The sequence below is a fragment of the Carettochelys insculpta genome, chromosome 1, assembly GCF_033958435.1.
Source record: "Carettochelys insculpta isolate YL-2023 chromosome 1, ASM3395843v1, whole genome shotgun sequence".
NCBI lineage: Eukaryota > Metazoa > Chordata > Testudines > Carettochelyidae > Carettochelys > Carettochelys insculpta.
In genome coordinates, this window is record NC_134137.1 from 25,083,691 (window position 1) to 25,110,305 (window position 26,615).

General features: G+C 43.1%; 1 protein-coding gene across 5 annotated transcripts in view; it reads right to left on the bottom strand.

The window, feature by feature from the left end:
* The window catches only part of DLG2 (discs large MAGUK scaffold protein 2), a 1,656,639-nt gene that overhangs the window by 855,260 nt on the left and 774,764 nt on the right, over nucleotides 1–26,615 (bottom strand). For all 5 annotated transcript variants that reach the window (XM_074983573.1, XM_074983537.1, XM_074983550.1 and 2 more), the window contains one exon: nucleotides 9,768–9,929. In XM_074983573.1, the coding sequence (XP_074839674.1) occupies nucleotides 9,768–9,929 (162 nt within the window). The remainder of the gene's footprint in view (nucleotides 1–9,767; nucleotides 9,930–26,615) is intronic.

Sequence of the window (26,615 nt, forward strand, 5' to 3'; positions counted from 1 at the left end):
TATTTAAACCAACTACCCAACAGGTAATATAAACAAGCCCTCTGCTTTAAGTCCCCAGCATTCTCCACTTCTTGGAGCACTGGAGTCTCTATTGATAACTTATGGTTTCGGTCTCTCCCTGCTAAGAAAGCTTAGTAGTCTATCTTCTCTACAGGGCTGTGTATGTGTGAGTGCATATCTTAAGAGCTCTTTCTCTCCCCAATACACATTCTTCTTCAGGAAGACACAAGTGAGAATAGCTTTATACCCAGCTCCTCTGGCAAACTCTTTCCACCAACAACCCCTACCCATTCCTGAGGTACCTCTCTCTGTTCTAGGCTCCTGATCAGGTGTTCCTGAGATAATTTCCACTGAGCTCCTTAACCAAACTACCATCCACAGGAGGATTTGGGTTGGCTCATTCTCCTCTGCAGATCCTGTTTCAAGAGTTTGGGTGCCTGACCATTCAGAAAGCCAGCCTCTGTGATGTATAAATACCCTTTTGCTAGCAATGCTACTCTGAGATACAAATAGGGAATTGAAGGAACATACAAGTTTGATGTTTGTAACAGTTCCCATCCATTAAAAAAGGAATAAAGGGATGTTCAACAGATGTATTTTATGTATTCCAGCTAGTATGTTACTCATGTAATATATTCCCTAAATATTCTGCACTCCATATGCAGTCACATGACTAACTTTTACAAAATAAAGAACCGTTCAGTGAATTACAAAAAAAAAAAAAAAAAGCTAATAGAAATTCTACAGTGATAGCTTTGTACAAAATTCTATAGCAAATAAGCATAGGCAGAGAGAGGAAAGACTAAATATCAACAATAAAGAAAGTCCTAGGGCACAGATTTAAAAAGAGAAATCAAATATCTGACAAAACAATAAAGTAGCAAAGCTAATTAGCCCTAATAAATATAGTACCCAGAAAAAACAAATCATCTGAAACTGTATGTTCAGATAAATATATGAAAAGACCTTTAATACTTGGAAGGCCATTTATAAAATGAACAGTGTCCACAGCCTGAAAGTATTTTCCTCAGAGATGAAAATAAAACTTCTTTTATCAGTTCTCCAGGCAAATCTTACAATATATGATGGGTTAGTAGTGTTCTGAAACTGTCAGAATTTGCCTTGCTATTGCTCATCATAAGCTATCATTTATTTTGTACAAAAACAAGCTACAATTCCTGTGGTTTACGTTAAATTGCTAAAGTTTCGCCAATTAAATTACCCACTGACAGAAGCAATTTTATTAGGCTTCTTTTTAAAACTCTGGCAGAAGTTGGAAAGATAACAAGACACTGTCTACACAACATAAATCATAGCAGATGACATTATTTAATAGCCCAGAACAAAAATCAAATGCATGGAACTAGGGGCTACATCAGAAATGTTAATGGAAATACCAGCTATTCTTCAGCAGGACAAGGACATCAAGATTTAGCACCATTTTCTATATTGCTCTGCTCAAAGAATTAATAAAACAGGGTTAGCAAAACTTGGAAATACTCCGACCCACATTAAGGTAATTAAGTGAGAAAGGTTTTATTCATCATACTATTGATTTGATTTACTAGCTAGCTGTTTGTCTCGCCTTGGAACAGAATTTAAAACATCTGAGCTACTTCTGTGAAGAAAAGTAAAAACAGGCTTAACCAATGTGTGGGGGTTTAAAATAAAATTTGAATTTTTATATTTAAAGCAATAGGTCAAAGATACAGATTAATGGTATACACCTAACCCTAGTACAGCAGGACTTGAAAGGAGACTGGTACAGTCAAACTTATAAAATGCCTTGTATCCTATTTAATTAAGCAAAATGTGAATATTCAACGAATGCAGATACAGATTCCAAGATGTGTCAAAAGCAGTGCTTTGTCAATGACTCTATCTAAAAAAGGAAAGGAAAAACAAAATACAAAACTAAGACAGTATCAGGACAGAGATCCAAGACCTTATTATGGAGACTACTGGTACTCTGCTAATCCATCACTTGACTCACAGAGAGATAGATAATCACTTGAGAAACTTTTGACTAAAATTTGTTTGAAGACACAGAAACGGACACCAGATTGGACCATATGCAGCTAATTTATTCAGCCATGCACAAATCTCCCATTTATCTTCTATATTGCCTCCATTAGTCTTATAGTTGCTAGTTTAGTCCTTGAAGAAGTTTGAATCCTGATTGCAAAGGCAATTTGGCACAATCTGAGCTACCTCAAAGGTCTTCACAGGAATCCCCCCGCCCACGCTTTGGAATTCTGAGATTCTGAGCAGTCAGAACTCCTGTTAAGGCCCTTTTTCATTATTACAGAGGTTGGACTTGCACTTAGACTTGGACGGGACCGGAGTTGGAATCACTTCAATCTCCTAGAAGGTTGCCCACAGTTGCAATTCCATTAATGAAAATGCTCTCCCTCATGCACCCGTGTCATTTAAGGACTAGAGCAAAAGTTAGTGTCCAATATTGAGTCTGTTCTGGTCTGGCTATGGTCTGAAGAAGTGGGTCTGTCCCACGAAAGCTCACCTAATAAACTATTTTGCTAGTTTTTAAAGTGCTACTTGACTGCTTTTTGTTTTGATAGTGTATAGACTAGCACGGCTTCCTCTCTGTTACTATACAGAAGAGAAAGAATGATTCCTGTTAAATGAAAACATTTCCTATGCTATCCTTTCCCTGCATTTTCTGTCAGAATTTTTCATTATGCAACATGCGACAATCATAAGATACACTTTAGCACAGTGATTAATTTACCAGATCTGTACCCATTTATCCAAGCAACAGATTTCACAGGGTGAAAATGAGCTCATATTCCAATGAAATGCTCTACAGCAAACAAAACTGACATCTGAACAAGAAACTAGGCAAGCCCTGGGTTTTACTAGGAGATTTTCTGCCTTTAGCTGTTAAGGTGGTTTTGGGAAATCACTACGTGCATCTTACTATGGTGAATGAAAGCAGTGAAGCAGGTCAGGTATTTGTGAAAAGGCCCAGAATAATTACTGCCACATGATACTGCCTCTTCCCTGGTGATAGTAGCAGGTTCTAAGGAGTAAGGGACAGGAAACCCAAAAGTATAGCCCTGAGCAAGACTATTTTTAATCATGCTCCTGTCCTACCCCACAATACCCACTCTTACCTGTTCCTGCTATACTGCAGGATTCCAGCCTCACAGCAAGGCTCTACCTATTACCACCACAAAGGGAAAGCAGGCAATGGAATCGGAGTAGGTTGCCTGGTGTACAGGAGAACTGACTTTGCTAGTAGCTGCAACATCCCATCTCTTATTTCTAACTTCATGAGAAGCAGCTGGCCTGTCACTAGGTTGCTGTTCCTCAAATTCACAGCTTGAGGCTCATTTTCTCTGTCCCTGTTGTAACCCCGAAGGCACTGAGACCACTGACAAGGGAGAGTGAAGTCTCTGTTCTATGCCCTTAGCTGAGTGTTAGCTGGTGGCCAGGTAATGTGCGGTGAGGTACTCCCCTGGGTCCTAAGCAACCCAGTTTTTTACTGTTAGAGCAGGCAGCTCCTAGCACACTCACCCACGGCCAGGCTGTAGTAACCAAACGGTTAAAGTTCTTTTGTTGTGCCGGCTGTGTTGCAGTGACAAAAGGGTTAACAAAATGGTTAGGCTCAGAGCTTAACTAGTTACAAGTTTATTTAAGCTACAGTTATAAGCGTGCGGTTACAAAAGGCTATTGTTTACTTCTTATATGCTAGCAAAGTACAGGTGTTAACAAGTTACGTTACAATCCAATACAAAGATATCAGTTACCATCTAACACAATGATATCTTGGCACGATGACATCTAGTTACAGAGCTCTAATTCTTTAGCTGGGCACAAAAAAAGTCAGCGACCTAGCATGGGTGTATCTTACCCTCTCTGCGTCTCTCGATACCAGCGTAGCCAAGCCGGATCGGTCACTCAATTCCGCGGAAAGACGAATACGAGGTTGGGCATCCCCAGTAGTGGACCTCGGGAGGCAATCACCTGACCCGACCAGCAGGAAGTTGGTGGAATGCACTCAAAGTTAGAGTTCTGCTGGACCCATCTTTTATACCCCCTTTTGGGTTACGTATTCTCTTTCTTATCTATGGTGCCAGATCATACTGGTCTGTCTTTGTGACTCCAGTTTGTTACAAGGGCATTTCTACTTAGTTTGCACTTGTAAGGCAAGAGATAAACAATTTAGGAGTACAGGACATTCTTTTGTGCGGGCGGGGCACGTCCCCTTCTGGGTGATTGTGTGTGTGCATCATATTGATCAATGCCAGCTGGGGTGATTTCTGAGGGTCCCCCCCCCTCTTGTTGACAGTCTGGCCTGTTAGCCTTCTAGCTGTACTTTCTGCTTCTCAGGGTCACGATAAGCCAGCATATCTGGGCCTCAATGAGGGCATCAAAGACTGTGCTGTCAGCAGCCATTTCCGTGCCCTGTGTGCTCCTCAGTGGGGGGGGGCAACGAGCAAGCTGGCTTGTAAGGGGGAGACTCTGTCTGGCTACACTGAGAATCACCTGTCTGTCAGCTGATGCAGTAGAACACATAACTTCAGCCACTAAGGTCACAGGTTTTTGCTCCTACAGACAACCCATATGCACTGGCTTTATGTTATTTCCAGGACTCTCAGTCTCACAAACACACAATTCTAGGACTGCTTCCAGTCAGGACCCTTTTTATCTTTTCTTCATCATCACAAATGTCCCCTGGTTCTCTGTGTTCAAAGGCTGTAGGATGGCCAATTTTGGATGGTGCTTTCATCACATGACATTTACGTAGTTTCAATTCCTGGAGACTCCAGGACAATCCTCAGAGGCAGGCAACTCAAAAACATGCGTTAAGATTGAGGACAGTACCTCACACCTGCACCATAAAATATGTGCATTAAGGTTGTAGTTCCCCTCTTCTTCTAGCATGTGGGACTGTCAAGAAAAACAGTTGACACTCGATTCTGCTTCAAATGCCACCAGAAGGTAACAATCAGCTCTTGCTTTAAAATCAGGAAGTAAAGGGTAGAACTGGGAAAACCTGGCATCTAAAATAGGCATATAAATAAGATGCCACAAAGATTTTCAATCTGTAATCAGCAACTCACTTATGAAAAATGACAAAGGCAGAATCAAAGTAGATTTATTAACTTTGACACTCATTTTATGAATACCTGTTGGGTCTTGTCCCAGGTAATTTTTTTTTAAGTGACGTATTTCAGTTAAAGAGAATATATAATTTCAGATACCAGACTACAGTTGTGAAACATGTTTCTAACTAAAGGATTTCTCAAGAGTGAATGGATTCAAAAGGCAACTATATACAATAAATCTTGAACAAACCATTACTTACAATTCTATTAACCAAGCACTTCCCACCCCTTGTGCTGAAAAGCTTCTCAATAACTAGTTACAGAAGACCTGCTGTCCCAGATCAAAGGATTTACAGCAAATTCCACCACCTAGTGTCAAATGAAGAAAAGTACAAGAGGAGGATTTTCAACTAAGACCTTTTCATTTCCCGTTTTTCTGATACAAGCTAGGGAATTAACAATTTGCTAAACCCAAAACATATTTCCACAATATCAGTATGTAAAAGTGCCTCCTTCACTGTGAGTACTCAAAAGCAACAGTTTGTGGAAGTTTCTTTAAGCTTCTCCATTAATGGAATTAAAGTTGCTCATGCAGCCTTTAATATTGTCCTTGTTTTACTATTTCTGTGCATCCTTAGCACTTTTAAGTTTTTAAGCTAACAGTATCAATAGCATCACATAGGTGAATACACACTCTACAGATGAACCTAGGAGCAAAGTTCATGTTAAGAAATTGAGGCAGAGCTAGAGACACAATGAAATGGGAGCATAATGGTAAACAGTGAAAGCAAATTTGTGCTACTTGAAGGTACATTTTCCTTGCAAAGAGTGGAAAATAAAAGCTGTTCAAATCATGCATTTCTTATTGTTTTCGGCATATAAAAATAATTAAGTTACATATCCCAAAACATTATGTACATTGTTAAACGTAAAGGAAGTACCGTTAAAAAGGCAGAGTTAGGCTACATCTAGAGGTTTTTTGATGAAACAGGTGTTTTGTTGATAAAACCCCCAGCACATTCACACTAAAAATGCATTCTATCGACATACTGGTGACAGAACTCGGCACTTTTGTTGTCAGCCCTCTGCCTCTCCCCCTAGACAACAGAACACCTTTTCTAGATAAAATCTGTCAACAAAAAAGCCATGCGGAAGCTCGGGGGGTTGGAGTTGGGGGGCTCTGTCAACAGACACGGTTGTCGTGTCACCAGGCAACCCTATCTGCTATGCTTCCAGTCAGACATTCTGTCAAGAGAAGGCCAGGCAGTCTGGCCACTTTGTAGTTTTGTGTGTGGATGCACTCTGTTGACAGAAGTTTTAGTGGAAGATCTCTTGTGACAGTAACTTCCGTCGACAGATCGCTGTAGTGTAGATGTAGCCTTACAGGGCAGTGCGGAAGTTATGAATTTCAACATACTGTTTGAATTGCCTTTTTTACTTTCTTCCAACATGTAGCAAGTGCCAGCTCAAGCAAACTAGACCCTAGATACTTAAATGAAATCTAACCAATGAAAGGCAGTAGGCAGCAGTTCCAATACAGAATTCATTACTTCTGACAAGGAACTTAGGGGGACAGATTTTCAACAGGGCTCAATGCCAAAATTTCTGAGTGTTCAGCACCTACAATTGGGACCAGATTTTCAAATAGAACTTTGCTTCCATTCAATCTCTTGCATAACAGACAGATTTTCAAAAATGCATCACCGCCACAATTAGGACACATAGCAGATCTGGCTACTTATTTTGGTGCCAAAACTAGAGCTGAGCTCTTTTGACAATCTGTCCTCAAGTGCACAGAGGCACAGTATTAAACATCAAACTCAAACAAACCACATGGGGATATTTCAGCAGGAAGCAATTTTCAGCTCAAATAATCATGGCAGACTTCTTCCACAAAAGAATAACAAAAGTAATGGGTGCAAAGATGAGAGTTCCTCCTCTCAACTCAGTTCTTCCAGCTTTGTCAGAAATTGACAAAGGTTCTGTGATAACAAAATCCACTTTCTTGTGTTCACTGCTGAATGAAATCAATCCCATACTTCGCATATATCATTCAGGGTTCTCCATTCAAAAGAAAATAGGATGATTTGCCAAGCTTATCACATGAAAGACTTGTTTTATTTGACTAAAAACAGCCAAATAATTCAAATTAAACATTCACTCTGGGGCAAGAGACCCCATTGTGATTTAAGGCTATTAGTTAAGTATTTTACCCTTTATCTAGCAAACACCATAGCACCTGTGCTTCATGCATTCCAGTTTGATTGTGTGTCAAATGTAAGCCTCCCGGATGTGGTGAATTTGTGTTTGTGTTACATATTTTTCTTTTACACCTTTTTCCTTTTCACTAAATGTTCTGTCCTGCATTCAGAAAAATTAGTCAGGATGACCAAACTTTCAGTGAAAGAAATTCTGAGGACTCTTCTGCCAATTTATACAACTACAGTTGTCAGCAGTTTCCTGCTCCTAACATAGCAGCAGACAGGCTCTATCAAGACTCCAGTTCTTAGACTTCTACTTGGTAAGGAAATACTTCAAAGTTTCCACAACTTATAAGAGCAAAAATAAATATTTATACAATAGTCACAACTTCACCTCCATACATTGATAAGGAGATATTTATTGCCTCTCTAGAAACACGTGATCCATTTCAGATCATTCTCTGTGCCTATCCACAAAGCATATGAATTATTATAGTCCCCTGCTACAGAGCCTTGACAGCCTTGTAGTTCTGGAGGTCTCCAGTTTATCAGCCAATATGACAGCTGTCACACACACATGGATCGCAATCTTGGCTTGAGAGAGAGAGAGAGGGAGAGCAATCCATCACATTTAGTATACACAGCATCTCTGAGAACCTGGCAGGGATGGGGGAGAAGAGAAAGAAGAGGATATTCTGAAAGAAATCATGAAAAGAATTAATCTGAATATAGAAATATTGTAACCAAGAGGAGAGAGTTACTCTGTTGAGAAGTTCAAGATGATGCTAGTCCTGCATTCAGATCCCTATGTGGAAACAGGTGAATAGGCATTCGAGTCAGGGCTAAGAAACAACATTTAGGACAAGAGGCGGACAGCCATTTCTGTCAGAGAACCAGAATACTATGGGTCCATTCAATGTGTTGCTCTGACCTTCCATATCTTTCTTACACTTAACGGACACAGTTTAAATACAGACACAGACCAGGAAAGTGTCAATGTTTAGAAGCCAGCAAAAGACATGCGCATGTGTGGCAGATCACAGTCTGCAGCTGACAGGTACCTGAGGGAGGGAGAACATTCTGGGCATTGGAGGGAACCCTTTTGTCCCCCCTGTAAGTTCCCAGAGAACACAGTCTTGCAGGAGGCACAGGCATCTGGGGCTCATCAAGGGTCAGCCAGCATCAGGCTGTAGTTGAAGCACCTGCGACCAATAAAGGCCTTCAGGCTTTTTTATAAAAGGCTTTCCCCAGGCAGCAGGAAAAGAGGGGTCTGGTGCCCAGAGAGAATGAGGCTGGAGGTGTGGAGAGTGGAGACCAGACCAGACCCAACCCGACCCGAGTACAGCGCAGTGCAGAACAAGCACAGCACAGCAGCATGGTACAGGGGGGAAAGACCCCAGAGGTTATTGGTGAGTGAAGAGGCCCAGGGAAAGAGAGCTGTCATTGGGCAGGGGCAAAAAGCTCCACTGGCTCCCTCCTTGTCTAGGGTCCCTGAGCCGGAGTCCAGGACAGTTGGTGGGACTGGACTCCCCCCACCACTCTCCCTGGCAGGGCTGATCAGCAGGGATAGGGCTGGAGCAGCTCAAGGCAGGAGGAGGAGGGAACCTCCTCCACCCCAAATTGAGACTGACCTATGACGAACATGGCTCAGTGAAGGGAGACCCTGGCCTCCAGGAAGTCCCAGGTGACAAATTGTGAGTCTCAAGTCTATCTTTGACTCGAGACTCACAATTTGTCAGACGACTCTGTTTATTAGCAAAGCTGCTCTGCTAATACATTCAGAAAAATGTGAGTCTCGAGACTAACTTTGACACGGGGCAAAGAGGGGGACCTCCCTGTGTCTCTGAGGCCCACAAGGACCTGCCTGGAAGTGCAGGACCCTTTAGGGACTGTCAAGAGGTCTGTCACAACATTTACATGTTTATGTGGAAGGTGGGGGTAAGTGTCTAGTGAAGAGAAAATCTGAAAGGGCAGAGTCAAAGATCCTTTAACAGAACTGGAGGAAGACTGGCAATCAGCATTGGCATACAAGCAGTGATGTTGCATAACTCCTCTCCGCCTTGCATCCCTCATTGCACAAAACTCATTAAATAGAAGCTCAACAGATCTGGGGCTATTGCCCTCCTCCACTCACCTCATCACACTGAACTTGCCTACTACCATCACCATATTAGCACCATGTTGGGATGAGGCACTCTGGCCTTTGAAGGCATCAGGGTTGACTCTTTAAGAAAAGGAGATGACCTCTTGTAGATGACACATAGATCAATCTTTTACCTTTTTGCAAGTTCTCACAGCTCTAATATAAAGTTGTGCCAGTGAAGCAATAGTTAGTTACCCTACTGTATTTACTAAGACTTGAAGAAGACCTGCCACAAAACAATCAAAACTGCACAGAGGCATTTCAAATAGCATCTTGCCCTTGGGACAAGTACCAGGGGACCAGTGATCTCACCTGTTCCAAGACCAAAAACATAAAGAATATGCATCTTACCTTCAAAGGAGAAATGTGTGATTGTAAGACGTATCCGTGGACATTTTCTATCTGAGATAAGTTCTTTTCTGATATGTGCACAAGTTCTGGCCCTCTTACTTCATGGGTTAAGCGAGGTAAGGTATGATCATGTAGCGCATCTTCATCTTGATAGCGATACTTCTAGGAAGAAAACAAAAATAATAAGCATCTGTGAATACAACACGTATATTAATTAGTAGTAGACTCCACTGATGAACTACACCTTTACCTTCAAAGACTTGAGTTGAAATCCCATGTGGGCCATAAGTGAAAGACAATTATTGGTCTTATCCTAGTCTCTAGTTGAGATTTCTCTACATCCCAACACCATCAGAATAAGGCCGTGCCTACACGTGCCCCAAACTTCGAAATGGCCATTCAAATGGCCATTTTGAAGTTTACTAATGAAGTGCTGAAATGCATATTCAGTGCTTCATTAGCATGCAGGCAGCCATGGTGCTTCGAAATTGACGTGGCTTGCCGCCGCGCGTCTCGTCCAGACGGGGCTCCTTTTCGAAAGGACGCCACCTACTTCGAAGTCCCCTTATTCCCATCTGCTCGTAGGAATAAGGGGACTTTGAAGTAGGCGGCGTTCTTTCAAAAAGGAGCCCCGTCTGGACGAGACGCGCGGCGGCAAGCCGCGTCAATTTCGAAGCGCCGCGGCTGCCCGCATGCTAATGAAGCGCTGAATATGCATTTCAGCATTTCATTAGTAAACTTCGAAATGGCCATTCAAATGTAGACATGTGTAGACGTAGCCTAATAGTGCTTTATGCTTTTGTAACATTTTCCATCAAAAGATCTGAAAATGCCTCAGAAACATGAGTTAGGCTCACAACCTTTTCAGGCAGGTCACTGCAGTGGTATATGACTGGTCACAATATTACAAATGAGGAAACCATGGCACAGAAGGGTTAAATGAGTTCTCCAAACTCTCCAAACAAGGCCATCATTACATTATAAGTTTGCCCAGAAAGAGCACTGCTGGATCCAGTTCAAGGTTCTTGGTCTATACATATCTCCATGACACTGTTTTCAGGGAGGCCACACTACTTTGAGAAATATGATCAGGTACTGTAGCAAAGACTATTACGGAAATATGGATCAGGTACAGCATGCTTCTTGGAGCATAGGAACTCTCAGAATAGACTGAAGTTTGGTCCTAATTTATGACTCACAGAAAACACTGGAACCAGTGCTGACTTTCTGACCAGTTTTACATTTACCTTGAATTCAACAAGTGTTCTGTGGGGGAAGACTATATTCTCCAGTTGCTCTGTTAGTTTAATCTAAATGATTCAATATGTGTCAGAACACCGAATGTTCCATTTTAACCAACTATTTAGATGTTTCCAAACTGAAATTTTCCACGGAAGTTTTCCATATTCTAATTCTTTGTTTCCTCTTTTGAATGGTGAGGGACAATTGAAGGGTCAAAAATGTAAATGATAGAAAGATTACTTCTTTAAAGAGCTGGCAACAGGTATGCTGCACTAGAACAAGTCAGCTGAAGACTAGGTATGAGCTGTTGGTCCAGGTAGCACAAACATGCATACAGTAATTATAAGAGCTAATGCAGTGTTGCTGGAAAAAAATAAACATACACAAACATTAGTCCTAGGCAATGTAGACAGCACAGCCTCAGTCAGTAGACCACAGTTCTATTGCTGGTGGTATCACTGACATTATCATCTTGGAAAATTCACATCTACACCAAGAAAAGGGGATGATATCTACAATCCTCTAGAAAATGTTCTTCATCCACCAATCTTGGAGCACTAATGTCTGCAACTTATGTGGAGCTCACACAGGGTGGCTGCGTCTACACTAGTCCCTACCTTTTGGAAGGGGCATGGTAATGAACAAGTTAGGAAGATGCTAATGAGGTGCTGCCATGAATTTGCAGTGCCTAATTAGCATAATGGCAGCCACACACAATTCAAAAGCAATACTTTCAAATCTCACACCGCCCATGTAAATGGAAGCCTTTTGAAAGGACTCCCCAGACTTCAAAAGCCCCTTTTTCCTATTTAGTTTTAGGAATAAGGGGCTTTCAAGGACTGGGAGGTCGTTTTGAAAGGCCCCCATCTACTCCGGCGACGTGCGATTAGAAATCGGCACTTTCAAATATTGTGCAGCCGCCATTATGCTAATGAGGCTCTGCATATTCATGGTGCACCTCATTAGCATGTCCCAAAGTTTCTCATTAGCATCCTCCTTTTGAAAGGTGGGGGCTAGTGTAGACATAGCCTGTAAGATGAATAGCACCTATTTTGAAATAGCTGTTTCGAAATAGGGGCTGTATAGACAGAGAATAGAGCCTGTTTCGAAATACTGCCATTGGATGCACTATGGCTTGTTTCAAAATAGGCTCCGTTGTGTGTGAACACTCTATTTTGAAATAGCACTCAGCTATTTCAAAACTCCTTGGCTACGTCTACACTAGCAAGTGCTTAAGAATGGGGCTGTTTCACTATGGAGTGTCTACACACAAAAAGTGTTGTTTCAAACGTAAAGCAAAAGAATGCGGTGCTCATTTCGAAATCGCTCATCCTTTCCTGTTTCAGAAAGAATGCCCCCTTTTGAAAGCTTCTCTTGAAAGAAAACATCTGTGGACACTCCACATGGCCTTCTTTCAAAAGAGCAGTCCTCATTTTTGATCCCTGGCTTGCTCTTTTGAAAGAGCCAGGGCTGTGTGGAGGCTCTCTTTTGAAAGAGCAGATCACTCTTTTGATCTGCTTTTTTGCATGTGGACACACTCTGTCAAAAGAAGCTCTTTTGGAAGAGATCTTTTGGAATGGCTTCTTTTGAAAGATCTCTGTAGTGCAGACATAGTCCTAGTGTGTATAGCAGCATTATTTTGCAATAAACTACTTTGGAAAATCTCTTTGGCCCTTTCTACACATGCCACTTTCTGAAAAAGTGACATGCTAATAAACAGCCTGAAATATGCTAATGAGGCATGGATGTAATTTTCCGACGCCTCATTAGCCTAGGGTCTTCCGGACTCCAAGACAGCGTGTAGAAGCATGGCCTCGGGGGATCTTTTGGGAAGAAGGGGCTTCTTCCAGACTCCAAATCATGTAATCTTATTCTAATGAGGTGTCAGAAGTTTATATCCGTGCCTCATTAGTGTATTTCAGGCCATTTATTAGCATGCCACCTTTGGCGAAAGTGGCATGTGTAGAAATGGCCTTCCAGAACAGCTTATTTTGAAACACAGCTGCTGTGTATCTATAGCTACAAAGGCTTAGGACTACAGTAAGGCTGTGTCTACACTAGCATTCCTCTTTCAAAAGAGGCATGAAAATGAGGGAAATCAAAAATGCAAATGAGGCACAGATGTACATATCTGGCACCTCATTTGCATATTTTTCAAAAGAAAACAACCAGGGTAGATGCACCTCTTTTGAAAGTAACCCCCATCTTCAAAAGAACCCTAAGAAAATTAGGAAGAAGCGTTCTTCCGAAGACGGGGATTAATTTTGAAAGAGCCACATCTACACTGCTTTTCTTCTTTCAAAAGAAGTTCTTTCGAAAGAATATGCAACTGAGGTGCCAGATATGTAAATCTGCACCTCATTTTCATTTCTGATTTCTCTCTTTTGCATGCCTGTTTCAAAAGAGGAATGCTAGTGTAGATGTAGCCTAAGTAATATAGAAAACCTTTGCAACTTTTATTAGCTTCTGCACAGAAGCCATTCTACCCCATGATTTTAGTTCCTGCATTACTTAACAGAAGCATATGCTTGAGATTTTGTAAAAAAAATTACAACAAAGTACTCACTCAATCTCACATTAAAATCCCACACCGCAAAAATCAATAAAAATCTTCATTTAGGATTTTAATGAAAATGGGTTGTTTTCTGATAGTAAAGAAGAAAAACCTTCTGTACAATTAATTATATTTGCTATTTCAAGATTTTAATACATTATTAATCTGTTATTCAAGATTCATATCAAACTTTTTAATAATATAGTCATTGATATTTGACGAGAACCAGTAAAGAGCTGGGAGCTGGCTGAGCCCGAGTACTCATATGAATTGCTGCTTACTGCTGGTTCCCAGCCTAATGCCATGTCATGAGTACAAGCCAGTGATAATGGAGGGTTTCTGGGAAAGTTGTGGAGTAGCGAGAGGTGCCAGGGAACAAACAGTTATTACTCCCCTCCTTCCACCCAGAGATCCTCATTCCTCTCTAGCATTGTTCCATCTTGTGGGCCTGCAGACTTTCCTGACAAACAGCTAGGTCCCTGGCCTTTTCTCAAGGGGTTAATTTAAATTTCTGGAAGGAAAACAAATGCACAGAAATGCTGCTCCTCTTTTGACAAAAGAACAGGTGGATGGCTTATGATAATTAAATTACAAATCAGTGCCTGCTGCTCACAGGGTATTGTAGGCTGCCAGCAAGCATCAGATATTTAAAATCCCATGTAATTACTTATAATGGAGGAGTGGAGTGTGCTGGTGTGAATTTAATGTGAACTTGCTCTTTTAATAACTGATCATTGTGAGATTATTGCTATAAAGTGACACTGCCACCTCACTTTACTGCAAGGGAAGGTTTTCGGGTTGTTTTTTTTTTTGTTGTTGATTTGAAGTTCTGTTTGCAAGGGAATTGTTGGCTAGTCAGAAAGCAGGACCTGGACACAGCACAGAGTATCTGTTGAAGTTTTGGAGTTAGGCACCAGCCAGTTCTGATGCACAAAGGAGAAAGACAGTGAGACATTCATCATTTGACAAGTTACTCTGTGGGGAAATGGTGTGGTTTTCATATTCTACTCATTGAATCTATTAATTGAACTCTGACTGTCTAGTAGGTGATGGACCTAGTTGGAAATTATGTATTAATGGAAAATGCATTTGCTGTAAACTTTCATAAGTTTAAAAAAGATTATGACATTTTGGATTCGGAAAAATCTAAAAAACGTTTGGGTTAGTTCAGCATTAACACGGGTCCTGATCTGCCATGATACTATTTCTTAGACTGCCCTATGCCTTCATTGTTTACTGTCCAACATTTCCTGCTATACCCTGGTTTCGCCTCCAACTGAAGCAACAGGGTACATCTTACAAATCACACAGACACAATACACCATAAAAGCTGTAGTCACACAGGGCTCAGACTACAACTCCTGTGAGTCATCACTGCACCTGAGTCGGGGGCTCAGATTAAAGGATGAAGTAAAAACCAAAACATTTCAATTAGCCAATCTCAAAGTGTTTCAATATTTCTAAATCAGAATTTTTCAAGTCTCAGTTCTATGGAAAAATATTTCAACTTTTTTCCCCCTCACAATTTTGGATCGAACCACCTTTGAAAATATTCAAATTTCACACAGGGATTTTATACAGGATGGAATCTGAGTAAGAAGTAAGGTTTCTCAGATGTAATTTAATTCCCATATGGTAAACACAGCTAACAAGCTTTTATGAAAAGATAAAGGTATCAAAGCATAGCACAGATGACACTATCTGTGCTAGTGGTAAGCCCACTCTTCATTGCTTCCTAGCATGCAGTTCCATCTTTGGGCATTAGAACAATGTTGTGGCCAAAAGAAGAGCTCAGTAATGCTACTTGTTTTAGTCAAAAAACAACAGTATTTAATCTAATGCTAATTACTAATGAAGTAAATGCCATGAAACAACTACAGAAGCAAGCAACTTTATTGATTGTACAATTCAACAGAGACTTATTCAGAGTGAAAAACACTTCTGCCTTTTTAAAAAGAAGCACTTAAGAATAGTTAACACTGCAGTGGGGCAAATCATATAAAATGTGTCATGAATATTCAAGTTTTTAAATGAATTCCTTACAGCCATGCTTGCCCTACTTTTGTGTTCACTTTTTGTGTGCAAAATACTGAATCTGTTGTGTTTGTACTGACACAATTGTTCAATGTGAAACTATTTCCAGTTTCACATGAGAGCATAATGAGAAAATATATTTTTGCCCACAAAGACTGTGTCTACATCAGAGAGTTTTCGCGACAGAAGGGGCCTTCTGTCAACATAACTCAGGCAGCGTCTACACACATAAAGCTTTTGCGTTTGTTTCGATAGTGTTATCCCTCAAAAATTTTAGGAATTACGCTCCTGTTGACAGAATTATGTTGACAGAAGTGCAGTGTAGACACTTCATTGACAAAGAGCTTCCAGTTCACCAGGCTGCCCTGTTTGCAAAGCTTCTGGTCAGCAGTTCTGTCAACAGAGGGCAGGGAAGTCTGGCTGCTCTCTGTCGACATAGCGTATTGCTCTGTTGATCTGCTTTCATGTGGAGATGCACAACTCTGTCAACAGATGGTACTGTCAACAGAGGTTTCTAGTATAGATGTAGCTAAAGTGTTTGCTCACTCATGTAATCAGGGAACTGAAATAATACCATAATATTTATCCAATCAATTGCAACTGAGCAACTTCACTTTTAAATAGCTGCAAATCAATAGGTAAGTAGAAAAATAAAAACTGGAAGAAATCACATCTGCTTGCCAAGAATGTGGGGGCAGGTTAGGAAATTGAAATCACTGAATATGGCAAGGAGGTGAACTTTGACACAATGTTTTATTATGGACAATGTTTTGTCTTTCTATGCAAAAGGTCAGGTTCAATGACAGTTTCCTCAGCTGATGTGGAAAAAGACCAAAATGAGAGACGACTAACTTTGTAGCCTGGTGGTAATAGTGCTGAGATTGCAGTCCAAGTTTCAAGACTCTGCTATGTCTCATTCAGAGCAGGAAGTTGATTATGAGTGCTCTAACCAGGTGGTTATTCTGGAGTGTCCCTCTATTTTTAATGAAAAAATTCAAAGAGTTCGGGTCTTTTTGACCTAAGGGCCACATCAGGGTATGGCAATGGTTTGAAGGACCATGAATGTTCATAAAATTAAAGTTGGGGTATGGAAGGGGATTCAGGATTTGGGGCGGACCAGAAATGAGGGGGTTTAGGTGCAGGAGGGGCTCCAGGCTGGGACAGAGGGTAGGAGTATAGAGGGCATGGTGAGGGCTCTGGGCTGGGGCCTGGAATGAAGGAGGGGGATCTGGACTGGGACAGGGGTGAAGTGCCAGTGTGTGTGTGTGTGTGTGTGTGTGTGTGTGTGTGAGTGAGAGAGAGAGAGAGTGTGAGCAAGCAAGTGAGTGAGCACACATGCACTCCGGATGTGGATGAGGTGCTTGGGGGGCAGGCATGGGCTCTGAACTGGAGTTTGAAGGACAGGAGGGGAATTGGGCAGAAGGCTGGAGGGAGGTTGAGGGGTGCAGGATCCAAGATACACTTACCTTGTCAAGCATGTCTCCCTTCCAGCCAGGTCAGACGTGGTGGTGCAGCTGGGCAGCTATGTGTGCTGCCCCTCAGTCTGTAGGTGTCACACCTTCAACTCCCACTGGCCACAGCCCTGAGCCAATGAGAACTGCATTGGGGGCAGTGGCAGTACATGGAGTGCTATGGTGTCATGATCATGAGTGTTAGTCAGCAGCCTGGGAGTAAAAGGGTTAACCTCCTTTGGCAGGTGGGGTTGGCCTATAGGAATGTAGGTAAGAATTGAATTTTTTGGCTCCTCCCTTTTTCTGTCCTCTGGTCTTTCTTCTTCTTTCCAGCCATGAGGGAGAGAGACACAGCATATCTCCCTCCAAGAACAGGCCCTCCAATCTTCTGTAAGTAGGGAAAAGTTTAGATAACTCCGTTAGGCTTTATTGTTTTATGGTTTGGGAAGTGGGATCTGATGTCTGTGCACTTTTTAGAAATGTTCTTTTACTCTCCTTGTAACTAAGTTCTAGGCCCATGGTGGAGACTCCCCATGTGTTTTACTTTGTGACTCTTCCATCTAGTCATGAGGCTTGCAACACGAATATTGTTGTAATAATAAAAGTTCTCTCTTTTTCTTTTTATTAACTTGGTATTGGTTAATGTTTGTGTCCTGGTTTTCACTTTTGGGGCTGAGATTTCCCAAGTAGTCTCTCCCTTGTTTCCTTATTATTATTTGGGTGGTGGCAGCGAATTTTATCCCCAAAATCTAAGGGTTTTTTAGGATTTTGGGAGGGGAGTTTATACCAAAACCTGGTAGATAAGGTTTTGGAGGTACTGTTGCTGGCCCCCACTTCTGCATTTATCTTGCTAGAGTGGGGAAGGAGCCATAACATATGGATACCCCTAAGCATAGTACCCAGAGGAGAGACAAGCAGCTGCTTCCAGAAACTGCATGGAGCTACAGCACATGAGGAGCATCACAAGCCTCAGATTCCATTCCCCTGTGGGAGCTCAAGAGCCAGATTAAAAACAGCTGATTGGATGGATGCAGCCCATAAGCCTTAGTTTGCGAGCCCCATTTTAGTTTTGTGACAAACACAAATGGCAAAAATCTGAAAAAAAAATGTCTGGAATAAGAAAACTGTTTCCTGCCCAGCTTTAAGCATGAATTACTCATTGTCTTCTCTATCTAATGCATTTTTAATAGGCCTGGAATCTTATTATTGCAGTACCTTTCACCCCTCCCACCTCCCTTCCAGAAAAAAATATCACAAAGAACTTTTACAGACATTAGCGAAGTCTAACTACACCATGTTGAAATGGATATTTATGACTGAGAAAATAGGGTCCAGAGAAGTTCAACCCATCACACATTTAATCAATTAATAACCCAGTAGGCTAATTCCTCAGCTGCTGTTCTAACCACTGGCAAAGCAACCATTGTGCACTACACAACAAAATGAAATATGTAATTAATTTTTGGAGAATGCTCTCAATTTTCAGCTAGTTTTTTGACAAGGATTATAAAAATAGTGAACTGGGAAGGTTTCATATTTGCCCATAGGCTTGCTCAGTACTTGGCATAATTTGGATACCTCTGTGTAAGTTATAACCAGCAACAATGTTCCTTTTGCAGAGTGAGAACTAAAGATACTGGTTTCTAGTTAAGTTAGGTTTTGTGGAGGGCAAGAATTCTGACAGAGCCCTTTGGAGGAGGGAACCCTCACATGACATTGAGCAGCAGCATGTGTATTTTTCCTATGTAGTGCAGCAAAAATTATAACTGCTCAGGAAAAGAAACACCACTGGATTGGTATGTTTGTTTTTAATAGTAAAATAGTAAGGTAGTTTTAGGTCTCACCTATCCATTTAGTAAAAAGAAAAAAAATCCAGACAATGAAAAACCCCAGTGTTTTACAGCATATCCCAAAGCGACTTCATGAACTTCAAACCAGTTTCCTTTTGCACAGTAAAAGGATAGGATGATGAAACATATATATTTTTGAACTCTCCATTAGCCTATTAGTGTACTGCAGTGTTGCTGTAGCCATGTTGGCCCCAGGATATCAGAGAGACAGGGAGAAGTTGAGATAGCAACTTTTATTGAACCAGATTATTTTGGTCGGAGACACACTTTGGAGCTTTCACTGGTCTGGAAAATGTACTCAGTACAAGGTAGATCAGATTGTTTAATGTAAGTAGTTACATATTTCAAGGTATACAGTGTTCCCAAACCTGAAGATCATAGACTTTTATCACCAACATAAATTGACTTGATGAACAGTATTACACTACCCAATTTGTTACACTAGATTCTTAGCTTACTACAACCATTGACTTCTCCCTCCATCCTTATTTTCCCCCTATCATGGGAAAGGTATGAATGGACCACTTCACCCTGAATGTTCCCTTGAAATGCGTTAAGTATTTATAGCAAGCAATCTGTTCCACTTTGTGTCTAGCTTGAGTACATTTCCAAGATTTGAAGAAAAGGTCTGTATAATCTCAAAACCCTCTTCCACCTTGTCTCCTAAATTAGCTTAAACTACTTCTATTTAGTATGTGGCTGCAATTACACCTGTAGGTCACAAGATGGAGCTATAACCATCATATTAAAAGATGCTCACATCCAAATGTGTATATGAAAATCATTTGGGAGAAAAAGAGTAGCTGAGAAAGGTCATAAATCTTCAGATGACTTTTATTGTGAATGAACCTGATAGATATGGTCACAGCATTTTAATGTATTCATTTATTTGAGATGTTGCTGTTAAAAATACAGGAATACTTACAGGAATCTTATTCAAAGCTTGAAGCTGGAGGAACTGCGACAATTTGTACATGTACCAAGTACTATGACTGAGTAGGAACCTACTGATTTTTCAGAGGATAATAAGTTCAAATACGCTGTATCATCAGTCCTGAGAACGGCTCTGAACCCTGCATTCCTCAAGGAATTTGTAAGTCCTAGTTAAAAAAGTGTCTGTGAATATGTAGAAGGACGTATTCAGCTCCATATGCTGCATCTTATTTTGGACTCATTAAGTGCCTCTGTTTTTCCCCTTGGAGATTGCTACTTACTACTGAATAATTTTAAGTAGATATTTGGTTTCAAATTTCACACATGATTGTAACGAGAGAGAATTCAAAAGGGTGGGTTTTGGGCAGGAAACAGTGAGTGTGGCTATTGATTATTAAACATATACATATAGTTTAAATGCCCAAAATATTAAAGATAGTTTATCTACAGTATTGCCAAACCCAAGCATTCAAAACCATGAGTCTTATCTGAAGCCATAGGATTTATATAAAAGTAACATGATTAAAATATCTTTACCTTGAAATACTATATTATAGTTTCCTCTCCTAGAAAATTATGAGAACTTGCCATTAATTTGTTCACACAAGACTAGTCCGATAATATGTTATCTAGACCAGATTTCACCAGCACAAATGACAGCTGATACTCTGTATTCTAATTGAAGACTCTGCCTCAATTTTCCTTATTGTTGAACAAAGTATTTAACAGACTTAAAATAAACAAAATATAAAGCCCTAATATACAAGCAGCCCACTACCACTGTCCAAGGCTGGGACATTTCTTTCACAGTCATACAGCTGCAGCAAGTCAATGAAAAAGGAAGCTTTCTAGACACTTGGGCCACTGACCTTGCTTTAGGTTGAGAGGTTTAATTCCCCAGCTAGTGCATCAGATAACCAATGTGAGGTGTACTAACAGACAGGTTAACAAGGGTCCCAAATCAAACTTAACTCCTGCCTGAGTTTAGTCCAGCAGTGCATAGGTGGCAGGTTTTATTACTTGCAGACTACTTGAGCATGGGATGTTATAAATGCAACATACTGACAAGACAGAGAACAGCCCCGCTTTCCTCCATGCGCAGGAGTAGTGGGGCCGCTGTCTGACTACAGCCAGGAGTTAAAGAAATTGGAGGGAGCCTGTGCAGAGTCTCAGCCAATCAGGACAATGACTGACAGGACAGTAACCAATCGAACAGCAGCTTGGTGAGGCCGCCCTGTTACAAGGAACTGCTCAGAAGAGAAGTGAGCAGTTGGGTCCTGAGCAGTCAGGGTGTAGGAGTGGCTCCCAAAAGGAGGAGGAACATGTTGGGTGCAGCAGGGAGGGAGAGAGAGAGAGAGAGAGAGAGAGAGAGATCTTGTTGGATACTTGCCAGGCTGTGTCCTGGACACAAGGGCCAAACAGGTGCAATGTTTTATAAGAAAGTGGCCCTGTGAGTGTGCGTAGTAAAAGATGAGGGGGCTGAAGGAGAGGGCAAAGCTGCTGCCAAAGCATCCCTGGGTTGGGACCCAGCATAGGACCCAGCCCACCTTACACCACATCCAGCCACCACAGAGCATGGCTTTTATTGACTTCAACTTGCCCCATGAGCCAAAGAGCTAGATTTTGGGGTAACAGTTGGCCATGGTGGCAGATATGCCAGCTGAGGGATGTTATTAACCCTGGAAGGGGTGAGATACCAGATTAGTGGGCACTTCTAGGCTATGTCTATGCTACAGAGTTATTTTGAGATAACTTTGCTAATGTCTACACTACACATGTGCTATTTTAAAATAAATTCAAAACAGTGGGTGTGTTATTTTGAAATTGGTAACACTCACTGCCGGAAGAATGGTGCCTATTTCAAAACTGATATTTCAAAATAGGCGCTATTAAGACATGGAATATCACCATTTCAAAATAAGCCATAATGGTGCCCAATAACACTATTTCAAAATAATACTATGGGTCCAGAAAACCTATTTCAAAAGGGCTGGGTGCTCTTTCAAAACACATTTTGGCTGTGTCTACACATGCCACCTCCTTTTGGAGAGGGCATGTTAATTAGGCAGTTTGGAAGATGCTAATGAGGCACCAGCATGAATATGCGGCATCTCATTCGCATAATGGCAGCCATGCACGAATCAAATGTTCACTGCTCTCCTTGGTTCACAGAATCACAGAATCATAGGGCTGGAAGGGACCTCAGGAGGTCATCTAGTCCAGCCCCCTGCTTCAAGCAGGATCAACCCCTACTAAGTCATCCCAGCCAGGACCTTGTCCAGCCGGGACTTAAAAACCTCAAGGGAAGGAGAATCCACCACCTCTCTAGGCAACTCATTCCAATGCTTCACCACCCGCCTGGTGAAGAAGTTTTTCCTAATATCTAACCTACACCTCTCCCTCTTCAACTTCTGACCATTACTCCTTGTTCTGCCATCTGACAACACTGAGAACAGTTTCTCACCCTCCTTTTTAGAGCTCCCCTTGAGGAAGTCGAAGGCTGCTATTAAATCACCTCTGAGTCTTCTCTTCTGTAAACTAAACAAGTCCAAATCCCTCAGCCTATCCTCATAGGTCTTGTGCTCCAGACCCTTAATCATTTTTGTGGCCCTTCGCTGAACCTGCTCTAGCAAATCCACATCCTTTTTATACTGGGGGGGCCCAAAACTGGACACAATATTCCAGATGTGGCCTCACCAGTGCCGAATGAAGAGGAATAACTACTTCTCTAGATCTGCTCAAAATGCTCCTCCTAATGCACCCCACTATGCCGTTAGCTTTCTTGGCTACAAGGGCACACTGTTTACTCATATCCAGCCTTTCATCCACCATAACCCCTAGGTCCCTTTCCATCGTACTGCTGCTGAACCAGTCGGTCCCCAGCCTGTAACAATGTTTGGGATTCTTCCGCCCCAGGTGCAGGACTCTACACTTCTCCTTATTGAACCACATCAGATTTCTTTTGGCCCAGTCCTCCAATTTATCCAGGTCCCTCTGGATTCTCTCTCTACCTTCCAACATATCTACCTCTCCCCCTAGTTTTGTGTCATCTGCAAACTTGCTGAGGGTGCAACCCAGTCCCTCATCCAGGTCATTAATAAAGTTGTTGAATAACACCGGCCCCAGAACCGAGCCTTGCGGCACTCCACTTGAAACAGACTGCCATCCAGATATTGAGCCATTGACCACTACCCGTTGGGCCCGACCATCAAGCCAGATTTCTATCCATCTTATAGTCCAAGGATCCAATCCATATTTCCTTAACTTATGGGCAAGAATGTTGTGGGAGACCGTATCAAAAGCCTTGCTGAAGTCAAGGTATGTCACATCCACTGACTTCCTCATGTACACAGAGCTTATTACCTCATCATAGAAGCTGATCAGATTGGTGAGGCAGGACTTGCCCCTGGTGAATCCATGTTGGCTACCTTTGATCACTTTCCCCTCTTCCAAGTGCTTCAAAATGGATTCCTTGAGGACTACCTCCATTATTTTCCCAGGGATTGAGGTAAGGCTGACGGGTCTATAGTTCCCTGGATTGTCCTTCTTTCCTTTTCTAAAGATGGGCACTACATTTGCCTTCTTCCAGTCATCCGGTATCTCCCCCGATCTCCAAGAGTCTTCAAGGATAATGGCCAAAGGTTCAGCAATGACCTCTGCCAATTCCCTCAGTACCCTGGGGTGCATTAAATCCAGACCCATGGACTCGTGCACATCTAGTTTTTCTAGGTAGCTCAGAACTTGTTCCTTCCCCACAGATGGCTGCCTTCCACCTTCCCATACTGCATCATCTAGGACCGTCATTGGGAAGTTGACTTTGTCCGTGAAGACTGAGGCAAAAAAAGCATTCAGTACTTCAGCTTTTCCTGCATCATCTGTCACTAGGTTACCTCCCTGATCCAGTAATGGCGCCACACCTTCTCTGATAACCGTTCCTATGTGCCAGACTTGAGACACCGGGGCCTGACTTGTTGTAGAACTGAACTGTAGTTCAGTAGGGCCAGAAAGACTAAGCACTCTGAAAAATGAGGCCCTACATGTTTCAAATTAAGAAGCCAAAATTTAAGGGATGCTTTGGACCTTAATCTTGCTGTGTCTCAGTTCTCCACGTATAAGGGGCAAAGGGAGGGGGAGATCCCCACAGAAAATTATTATATCTGACAAGGGTTTAAAGTACAGCATTGGGGCCACACATTGAATGCTTATCAGAGAGCTAGCCGAGTTAGTCTGGATCTTTAAAAACAACAAGAAGTCCTGTGGCACATTATAGACTATCAGATATTTTGGAGCATAAGCTTTCGTGGGCAAAGACCTACTTTGTCAGATGCATGAGTGGAGGGGGGGTTCCAGAAGAGGGTTTAAAGAGGGAGTCTCAGTCAAAGGGAGGAACAGAGTTGACAAGGTCTGTTCAGTCACAGAAGATGTGGCCCATTATTGGCAGTTAATGTGGAGCTGTGAACATCAAGAGAGGAAAAATCAAGTCAGTTCAGCCAGGGAGGACGTGGCCCATTATCAGTAGCTAATGTAGAGGTGTAAACATCAAGATCAGAGAAACTGCTTTTGTAACTGAATTTTGTAACTGAATGTGGGAACTAGAAATGAGAACTTACTCCACATTCATTGAATGAGCCTGGGTTCGGGTGGGGTAGCCAGGGGGAGCTGTTCATATCGGCCTCTTCTACACGTGCACAATCTTCCGGAAGATGATCCTCTGGAAGACATCTTCTGTAGGATGGTCATCTGGAAGAGTGTGCCTACACATTAAATGCACCCCAGAAAGAGTCTCCCATTCTTCCAGAAGAGTGCCTTTGCATGGGTAGATGCACTCTTCCAGAAGAACAAGGCAGGAAATGGCACAGATGGGGTTGCATGGCCGGAAAGTCGTTTCAGGGATGCCAGCAACATGGCCCTTTAAAGGCCCCCACCCAAACAGCCCTTCCCTGCACATGCAGCTGAGGCATGCTCAGCTGCTTGCAGCAGGTCAGACCCAGGTCCCTGTCCTGCGTGGCCCAACCAGCAGGCATGGACCCCAGCAGCCGCAGGCCAGCAGTCTTGCCCTGATCCACAGGCTGGCCATCCTCTTGGCCACCCTCCTTGGCCTCCTGTGGTGACAGAGACCCAGGCCTGTGGGTCCTGACCCCACACTGCCCCTACCAGGCTCCTCCTGGTCTGTCCAGCATGTCTGGACCCATGCCACCAGCACAGACTGGTGGGACAGGGTTGTCACGGGGGAGAGGGACAATGACTGCTGGCTGCAGAATCTCCAGATGAAGAAGGAGATCTTCCTGGATATCTGCAGCTGGCTCACCCACGTGCTCCGATGCGAGGACACCTGGGTGAGGCTGACCCTCTGCGTGGAGAGGCGCATGGCCATTGCAATATGGCAACTGTCTATCCCGGACAGCTACCGGTCCATTGCGCAGCAGTTTGGGATGGGCAGATCCACCGTCGGGGCCGTCATACTAGAGGGAAGCCTTGCCCTGGGCTTCACCCTGGCCAGGGGGGAGGGTGAGGGGTGGCTGGCCTGGAGGACCCTGGGGGCCAGGAGGGTGGAGGGCCAGACCAGGGGGAGGTAGGCTTTGCCCAAGGGGCATACCACATGCCTGCTGCCGGAGGGGTTCCCGAGCGGGATGGGGAGGACCCAGTAGGGAGGGAGGGAGGGGGAAGACAGGGAAGGGAGCAGGGACACCCCTGTGCATGCCCATGAGTTTGCCCACTCTCATTCCCCTGCAGGTCATGAGGGCCATCAACTACATGCTGGTGTGGCAGCTGGTGTTCATTGGAACCTGGATGCACTCATTGAGGGCTTCATGGAGCTTGGTTTCCCCCAGTGCTTTGGGGCAATCGACGGGATGCATATCCCCATCAGGGCTCCGTACCACAGCGGTGGCCACTATGCCAACTGCAAGCATCCTGCGGAATTCCGTCCTGTTTATCAGGATGGAGACCAGAACATTCATGCCCTGACAGAAGTGAGTCATCAGAGAAGTTGCCATGCCCCTCTGCCTCATGGGCAACCTGGCCTACCCCCTCCAGCCCTGGTTGATGCACCCATACATGGGCCACCTCACACCCTCCCAGGAGCTGTTCAATGCCTTCTCCACATGTGCCCGATACCTGGTCGAGTGTGCCTTGGGTCATCTGAAGGTGCAGTTCAGATGTCTCCTCACGTGCCTTGATGTGGGGTTGCAGAACGTTCCACAGGTTGTGGCCACCTGCTGTGCCCTCCACAACCTCATCAAGGCATGTCAAGGGATCCTGCCACAGACCTGGATGGTGGAGCCAGTCTCCCAGTACCAGCAACCCACCGCAGCCCCCAACAGGTGGCTGAACAGTGACAGAGTCCACATGCGGGAGGCATTCACCTGGGGGGAGCTACTAACCCCCCCACTCTCCCCAGCACCCCTCCAGCCCCCTACACTACCCCCCAATAATCAGGGACAGTAGGTAGGCATCCTTCAGTCTGCATAGACTATGGATCGCGCCCTTTAAAGTTTCAATTGAGGACTTCATTTACAGCGTCTATTGTGACTATAAAGACCCACACGAGAGTGACAGTCCTTGCTGCATCTCTTGCAGATGTAGTGGGTGTCTGGCAAGTCCTTATTGTGCTTTCTGTGCGCTCGCTTCTCCTCTGCTAGCTGTCTGATCCTCACCTCGCCCTTCTGAAGGCCCTTGTGTAACCCCTGCCTCCATCTGCTACGGTCATCTGCTAGTTCTTCCCAACTCTCCAGCTCGATGTCTACCTCTCTGAGGTCTCTCTTGCAGACATATTTGTAACGTA